This window comes from Dreissena polymorpha, chromosome 12 (assembly GCF_020536995.1).
Source record: "Dreissena polymorpha isolate Duluth1 chromosome 12, UMN_Dpol_1.0, whole genome shotgun sequence".
Lineage (NCBI taxonomy): Eukaryota > Metazoa > Mollusca > Bivalvia > Myida > Dreissenidae > Dreissena > Dreissena polymorpha.
The window spans coordinates 48,058,137-48,067,423 of NC_068366.1; the positions used below are offsets into that span (position 1 = coordinate 48,058,137).

Consider the following 9,287-nt stretch of genomic DNA (forward strand, 5'->3'; position numbering starts at 1 on the left):
AACATGGCCGCCAGTTGGTGGGGCATTTTTCTCAATATGTATATAGTGGCAGTTTTCCCTATATTTGGCTATAGAGAAATCCTTGTAACCACTCTAGCAGTCACAATTTTTGCCCAATCATCATGAAAGTTGGTCAAAACATTGGTTTTATTGATATCTCGGACGAGTTTGAAAATAGTCGGTATCAGTGAAACAACTTGGCCGCCAGTGGGCGGGGCATTTTTCTCAATATCTATATAGTGAAAACATGTGAACACAGAAGAAGTCACATTTTTGGCCCAATTTTCATGAAATTTGCTCAGAACATTTGTTTCCTTGATATGAGAGTTGAGTTCATAAATGGTTCCGGTCAGTTGAATAACATGGCTGCTGGGAGGGGGGGCAGTTTTCTCATTATGCCCCCCCCCCCCCCTTTCGAAGAAGAGGGGGTATATTGATTTGCTCATGTCGATCCGTCCATCCACCAGATGGTTTCCGGATGATAAATCAAGAGCGCTTATGCCAAGGACCATGAAACTTCATAGGTACATTGATCATGACTTGCAGATGACCCCTATTGATTTTCATGTCACTAGGTCAAAGGTCAAGGTCACGATGACCCGAAATAGTAAAATGGTTTCTGGATGATGACTCAAGAACGCTTATGCCTAGGATCATGAAACTTCATAGGTAAAATGATCATGACTTGCAGATGACCCCTATTGATCACTAGGTCAAAAGTCAAGGTCACGGTGACCTGAAATAGTAAAATGGTTTCTGGATGATAACTCAAGAACGCTTATACCTAGGTTAATGAAACTTCATAGGTATATTGATCATGACTCGCAGATGACCCCTATTGATTATCAGGTCACTAGGTTAAAGGTCAAGGTCACAGTGCCAAAAAACGTATTCACACAATGGCTCTCAAGGTCACGGTGACTCAACTTAGAAAAATGGATTCCGGATGATAACTCAAGAATGCTTACACCTAGGATCATTAAACTTCATAGGTACATTGATCATGCCTCGCAGATGAAATAATGATGAAACTTGACCAGGATGTTTTTCTGGACAATATCTAGGTCAAGTTTGACATCTGGTAAAGATTGAATGAAATGACTCCTCTTAAGTGAGCGAACTAGGGCCATCTTGGCCCTCTTGTTTGTTAATAACCAGGGATATGCATTGTTAATACAGTTTCACTTCTAAAATCTGCATGTACATGCATGCTTGATGTTGATTGTTGTTCATTTCAAAAACTTAGTTTACCTTGATGCTTTTGCTTGCTTTTATTGTTGTTTTTATTTTGTATGATTGACTGTTTTACTGATGCTTTTGCTTGCATTGAGTGTTTTTTGTATTTTGTACACTTGACTGTTAACAACTTTATTGATGTATTGCAGATGAATTTAACACTCTTAAGAATTAGAATATCACAAATATGATATTGTGTAAAAAAAAGGATAATATTTTGTTTGTTGATCTGAATGATCAATTGGCATTTTGAATATATTTTAGGTTAAAAAAATACTCAGTTATATTTGTTGTCTTATGTGCCACTTTCTTTCAGAAAAGGAAACAGCTTCGACATTCATGGGCCTACCTTCGATCCCTGAGAGGGGAGCCTAGTAAAGATAGCAGTCATCCATAGCTGTTTATTTATACTTCTATAATCATTTTACTAAGGTTCATCCTTATCCCATTTAAATCAGTTTCTACAGTGGTAATATGTAATTTTTGAAGTTTTCAGCATAAGTAACTGTGCTTGATGACACGCCTATTAATTCAACAATTGAGTTTTTAACTTTTAATAAAGCAACGCTCACAGTGCCTTTGCTAAATAAACAAACCAAGTATGACATATTTTTAAAACTTGAGTAGTTATCAATCTGATTAGCTATTGTTTCAACTTTTTTAAACATTATTTGTTATGCCTCCTGACAGCCATTGCCTTCACTTTCTTTGACACTATATTTGCTGGAGCATCTGGATGCATGAAGCATATATTGTTCTCTTTTTAAATCCTTCCATCTTTTCACACATGACAGGAAACAATTTAACCATGTAGTCTTTTACCAACACTGATTACTAAACCTGTTTGATGGATAAAAAGATAATTGACAATCACATTTCCACTGTATATCACCAAAACATTAACCTTGACATTATTTTCACTTGCACAATGTCTTGGTCAAAACAAATTTTGTACCATTTCTTCTAGAAGCATGATTGTTCTACAAAACACTTGGATAATCACACAGTTGATGCTTTAGCCCATCCAAGATTCCCCAATCCACCCATTTTATCCAATTTCTCTTAACTCCATTATTGACCTTGACATAATTTGAACTCCGTATACTTCAATCACTCATATGCGACAGGTTGAGTAGAATTTGCCATTTGATCTGCATTCACAAAGCGTCCTTTAACTCTGATTCTTAAACAGGTTTTGCCTATCACTTCCCGGTATTCCCTATCCACTTATTGAAACAGCATTTGCTTTGACCAAGAGCTGGTCTTAGAAATGGGCTATCTAGTATCAACCCAGGCTTTTGTGAATCAAACACTGATTTTTTTCGAACCTGAGAAGGGTATCAATATAGAAGTCAATTAAGCATTTTTATTGACTTAATTATATTATGCTGCCAATATTTACCTTATTTGTTGTTTTGTTGGTCAATATAGCAATATACTTAGCTGCTGAAGTAAAATATGCCATTGTAATATTTGTTTAATGTTGTACATCTATATGTTATATACATCAAAGGGTGTTTTATTATACTGTGCTTGGATTGTTAACGTAGTGTTGTATATTGTGTTTCTTGTCTAGTTTCAATTCACCAATAATTTGAAGGATTGTCAAATTGAAACTCAGTATTTTTGTAAATTTATCTTGTTTTCTTGTTTATTATGTACTTCAAATATATATTATACAATAAGCAGTAAATACCAGTGCAATATTTTTTCTTGATAATTATGTATTGTGGTTTTTTTGTAGCTCAGTTAAGCACAACATGCTCTGAGTTAGCTTTTGTGATCACATTTTGTCTGTTGTTCATCATTATTCGTGTGTTGTCAACATTTATCTTGTGAGCTATAGACTTTATTAATTGCCCAATCTCAAAAAACATGTTTGTAAAAAAAATTCAATGACATCTTGACTGAGTTTCCATCTGGATCTTGAGAGGTTTAAAACTGGTCACTTTGTCTTATTAAAGAAAAAGGTTGCAAATGTTTAGGAGGAATATTTTTCTCCAATCTGTTTGAACCTTTTTCTTAACATTTGTTCAAATTATATCTCAGCAGATTTCAAAAATGGTTCTCATTCATTGCAAAAATAGCCATATGGGGTCGGAGCAGATTTCCTGTTCAAATCTTATTGAAAATTGCTTAGAGTTTGTTCTAATAATATAATTGACGAGTTAAAAAATGTTTTGTCTAAAACGGACGCATAAATGTACCTTATTTGATTAAATTGAACCTTGTGAACACTTAAAATGCCACATGTTTTTGCCTAATTAGAAAAAAAGCTTTATAAAAACATTTGTTTTATTCAAATCTCAGACGAGTTCAAAATTGGCTACCGGTAAAAAGCAAGGTTAGAATCCAAATTTATTATACAAACATCACAGAGCTGCTTATAACAGTTACGGTCATTCTGAGGTGAACGAACTATGGTATTTTCACTCTTGTTGTACATATCACATTCGTTTGTATCAGTCTCGTTTATGCATTGATACCCTTTTAACATGGAATAATGTCCTTTACAGGATACTATTATTTATTTTATGAAGTAGAGAAAACGTTTATTTTTAGCTTCAATATTATTATCTCATGTATTTTCTCCAATATTATCTCATGTATTTTCTGCCATTCTCCTCTGTAAATATTAATATTGTCTTCAACATACCATCACTGTATGCATTTAACTTAGATGATCATATGTATGTTGTTTTTTCTCATTTGTAAGTAAAATAATTGTAACCAACGGTATGTTAATTATTTCGATTTTTACGAAATCACTGCCATTATATTTGAAAAAGCTATACATGTATATGCACACATGTATGTCACCACTGTTTCAATCTTTATAAACCAACATTAAAGCCTGTGTACTAAGATTTTTATATTACAGTCGGCCTTAATCAAGTGCCTTAACATATTAAGCAATTATGAAATTATGCATGCGTTTTGTTATATTTGTGTTTTACTGCATCATTGTTGTAAAAGTAGTTTTTGTGATTATATTTTTATAATTTAGTTTATGAAGTTTTGTTTTGTCTCCTGTGTCAATCAATCGAGTGAAAATGGTTTGAAAATGGCCGAAGACATCATGTGAAGGATAAGTTTAAAGATATTCCTAACACTAGAAATTTTTCATTGATCGATGGTGTGTCACTTGCAAGCCTAGCGGCCTAAGCTTAATACGCTATAATAAATGTGTTTTTTCAAGATATATGTATAACAATACGTCATGTTTAGGAATCCAAATTTACGCGAATAATTGTAAATGTGGATGTTGTGACTCTAGGTTATGTGCTACTTGATGACTTGCAACATTTTGGTTAACACAATCAAAAAAAGGTATTTAATCACTTAATGGACACACCACGACCCTCACTTGCAGCTTTATAAACTTCATGAACGTCTATATATGTATACTTTTGAAACTCTAAATATAACAATGGGCTACAGAACAATTTTTGCTGCATTTAAAATGAATGCAAAAGCTTTAAAAGTGGAACCATTTATTGAAGAATTTATAAATGTCAACCAGTTTTAAATCGAAATACAAATGTAAATAGTAATGCACACATTATTACGTGTTGTTTTTATTGTATCTAAGTCACTATATATCCGGTGTTGTTTTATTGATGTGCAAAAGCTATTTTTATGGCACTTATTTCCATGCACCTCGTATAAGTTCATGCTATGTTTACGTTGTGTTGATGACTTTTACAAACCTACTGCTGTGTTTTTTTTCTCTTGATTATTTTTTTTTGTATTTGCTATTTTCTAAGTAAATATATCGATTTTGTCGAATGTGTGTTTTATTTCTTATGAGGGCGCAACATTTTAGGGACCAGATGAATCCTTATGTGAAACGGTTGCAAGTTACCCTCGGTACTTTTAAACCATATCCCGATTGTTTATGTTTGATATATAAATGCTATGTTGTCAAATACTGTGCCTCGCAACTTAATGGTTTGTTTTTGTACCACGACGAACAAACTTGATAGGTTTGTACTCTTAAAGTGACTTTCTTAACTTACTGCAAACTGTAGACAGAACATTTCACCTTTCTGTTCGCCGATTAAAGACGGTCATTTTCCTAGCTCGCAGTTCATTACTTGCTGCGATCCAGATTATATTTCCCATTCATTGGTTGATCGGACTGGCAATAAGGCGCATTTAATGGCACCAACGCAGCTCCACACTGATGCACAGGGCTCATTAAATCTACGTTCATTGCACACGCCAAATTGGTCAATAAACGCCGACGTAAATTGGCTATCCGGCGTGGACAATCATTTCCGAATTGAGACAATTAACGTTCTTTCTGACCAAAACCTCTTTGCTGTTGCAAAGATCCAACTATAGAAAATCAACTTCGACATATGAAGCTTTTTGTAAAGAGCACAGCTTTCTGTACATTTGTAAAATGCAATCAATTAGTGATTGCGACAGGAGCCTCAAGCATTAATTACATTCCCGGTTGACGAAAAATGATGGATATTGTTACTTGAAATTTGTTTGATGTTGTCATTGTTAGACAAATGCATATTTCCGCTCACGTTGCTGTTTGGTAAGTAAATGCTTTTGATGAATATAAGATCAAACCAATTTTTTATAAATATAGCTGCACTTTTGGAAAATATGGAAAGTTAAATGTAATTGTGCTTATTCTTTGTCGTGTGTGTATAAATATTACACGTTGGTCTTAGTAGTTTTACAGTGTTGTGAATAGCTGTTGTCCGTTACGTAATTTTGAATTATATTCCTGGCATGCATTGTCAACAACACATTGTAACATCTTAATAAAACTATTAATGATAGCACAATGCCGTCATACCTTACAGAAGCGGAAGACTCTTCGACAGACGTTGGCCATTCAGCGTGAGACAATGAAGCGCAACAACAGTTCGTTCGCGAAAATGACGTCATTGGATAGCCACAGCTCTCTAAGCACGGGGCTTCTTAGTCGAACCAGCGTTCGTATGGGTATGTCAGACGATTGTAATATTATATATATGGACTGTTGTTTTTATGTCCCCCTGTCTATACTGGGGGACATATCGTTTTTGCCGTTTGTTGGTTTGTTTGCGTCAAACTTAAACATTGGCCATAAGTTTTGCAATATTGATGATAGCAACTTGATATTCGGCATGCATGTGTATCTCACGGAGCAGCACATTTGAGTGGTGAAAGGTCAAGGTCATCCTTCAAGGTCAAAGGTCAAATATATATTTGGGGACATAGTGTTTCACAAACACATCTTGTTTTAAATTAAAACACAATTATGTTGAGAGAATATAACTGATTTTAAGTCATAAACCTTTGTTGTTTCGCATGATTTTGTTGTTGATAATTGAGAAAGTCATTTTATGTCAACATCAGAAATGTGTTACTTATACACACTTACTGATTTGCATCATGATTTTAAGATGTTAACTGTTACAATGTATTATCATGTGTATATTATATGCTAATTTGCATTAGCCATCCGTGTTTTCAAAACACAAAACAAACAAGAACAACACTATTTGTATTAAACTAGGGGCGGTGAGTAACTCCCCGCCGGTCACAAGACCAAAGGTGACCGCTCAAAGTGGCCGCTCAGTGGCGCCATCAAAGCCCAGCGTTCTTCTAACAAACCCAGCGTTCTCTCCAGCCGGCCACAAGTCAGACTATGTGTAACCGGGAGCGCGCCAGAGGTGACTGTTGCTTTGGTGTCTTCAACAACTACTAAGATGTAGCACACGTGACTCCAAAGCATGAAAATAACATTATTGACTGGATTTAAAGGGGCCTTTTCACAGATTTTGGCATGTATTGAAGCTTTTCATTGAATGCTTTATATTGATAAATTTAAACATTGAACCTAAAAATCTCCAGTAAAAAAACAATACAATAAAAAAAATATAAAAAAGTAACCCGCAACTTGACTCGAACCACTGACCCCGGGAGTCCTGGAGGAAAAAGTCTCCCGCTTAGTCAACTCGACCATCCGTGCTGATACTATGAGCGGATGTATGTTTTACTTATATAAGCAATCCTCGTAGTTTCCCAAAATGTAACGACAACAACAGAGCTTTCCAAATTATTCAATCGTTTCGCGTTGCAACGATTTATAATTGTCAGGTTTTCAAATCGTCAAAAGATGCATATAATTAGTATGTTAGAGCATGGTAAATGTTCAGTATTACTATTTCCTCACAAATATCATAACTAAAACGAAAATTTGCGAATCTGAAACAACTTTTTGTAATTTTGTCAATTTACCAAAACGTGAAAAGGCCCCTTTAATGTATCAATAGTGCAAATGTTCATGAAAGAGATGTTTAGGTTATTATTTCGTGTTTAGCTACAGTTATGAAAGTGGTGTGAACAGCAATAACAGACATTGAAAAATATTGATGATCAAAATATATTGCAAAGGGCACTAATATCTAATGACGACGTGAACAGTTTTATGTTCTAGTTATGTTTTTTAATGTATTTCTTATCCTACCGCATATTTGATTGTGATATAGATTTAATGAAGCTTCCTATAGTCAACTGCAAGCGAAAGTACTCGTTCATTCTCCAGTATAGCTACTACTGCCTATTATCGTAGGACAATTACATTATTTCCACCACCTTTTCTGTACATTTTACAAACCCCGCTGCATATTATTGTCATGCTCACATCATCTTTATGTCAATTATAAATACTACCGAGGCTGTAATTGATTTTGCTAACTAGATCGATACCTACTTAATTATATCTGCTACTGCTGCTACTAATACTGATACTAATTGTCTCCTTCTCCTACGTCTGTTATAAAGATAACGCACATGAGTTTGCGACCTCCTCTTTCATATTCTGTGTTTATACATTGAGAGCAATATTTAATGATGTCTTCCTAGTCTTTATTTACTTTTCTTATAATACATAATTATATATTGTTGTTATTTCTATTACCGTTACTGTATTATAATAAATGTGTTTGTCAAGTCAGATGGATATTGTACATGTACTTAATATTTTTTATGATCTTGTGTATGTTGTTTAACAGTCTTGTTAGAATAAATACCAATTACACAATACGTTTTACAGCAAAATCATATACAATTTTATTAAAACCAGACACCTTGAGTTGCATACTGTTTCTCAAACAGTTTACTTATAATCTATTATTTGCTAGTTTATACTTGTTAATTTGATATGGCTTATTAATATTGTAGCAGACTGCGTCGTATACAGTGCAGCAATAATCGTTAATTAAGAACTTCAAAGACAAAGTAAAACAGATAAAACAAGAATGACATTTAGAAACTCAATGTTTTAAAATACAACAGTTTTACTGAAAATAATTCAACATTGTCACTTGCGGATCTTATGTTATATAAAAAAAAAATATAAATTGGTTATATATAATGGTTTATATAAAATGGTTAACCGCGAAAGTTCCCAACAAACACACTATTACAAAGCAATTATTGCAGTGTTTAATTCAATTTGTGCTCTAGGAGATTACACGTATAAATAGAAACTATGTTAGACTACACCACACTGCGTATGCGTGTAAATGATATATAATATAAAAATGCTTTTAAAAGGAGATGGTCTTTAAGCAAGCAATAGAAAGTTGTGCTGCATGAAAAGCAAATCCACGCTCAAAGATCGACTTGTTGAGTCGCGTTCTGAGACAACTGGGCATAATGCATGTGCGTAAAGTGTCGTACCAGATTAGCCTGTGCAGTCTGCACAGGCTTATCAGGGACGACACTTTACACTTTTATGACTTTTTCGTTTAAATGAAGTCTCTTCTTAGCAAAAATCCAATTTAGACGGAAAGTGTTGTACCTGATTAGGCTGTGCGGACTGCACAGGCTAGTCTGGGGGACACTTTACGCACCTGCATTATGCCCAGTTTTCTCAGAACGCGACTCTATTTAAATCGTAGGACCGATCGTAACCGCAATATCAATCCATCACACGTGTCGTCAAGCATTCATGTCACATAACAGACATATCAATGGGCTTGTACCGTCGGCTCTTTGTTGAAACACCACCCATGAGACGTTTGGCGGATGACGCA

The 9,287-nt window shown here is 34.5% G+C and overlaps 1 protein-coding gene across 3 annotated transcripts in view; it reads left to right on the forward strand.

Moving 5' to 3' along the window:
* The window catches only part of LOC127853537 (glutamate [NMDA] receptor subunit 1-like), a 48,405-nt gene extending 40,115 nt beyond the window's left edge, over window positions 1-8,290 (forward strand). For 2 of the 3 annotated variants that reach the window (XM_052388090.1, XM_052388091.1), the window contains exons 16-17: window positions 6,063-6,204; window positions 6,761-8,290. In XM_052388090.1, coding sequence (XP_052244050.1) covers window positions 6,063-6,204; window positions 6,761-6,900 — 282 coding nt within the window. In that variant the 3' untranslated portion in view covers window positions 6,901-8,290. Of the gene's footprint in view, window positions 1-1,552; window positions 5,022-6,062; window positions 6,205-6,760 lie in introns of those variants that run through there. The other variant, XM_052388092.1, reaches the window with a different exon arrangement.
* The last annotated feature ends 997 nt before the right edge of the window (window positions 8,291-9,287 follow it).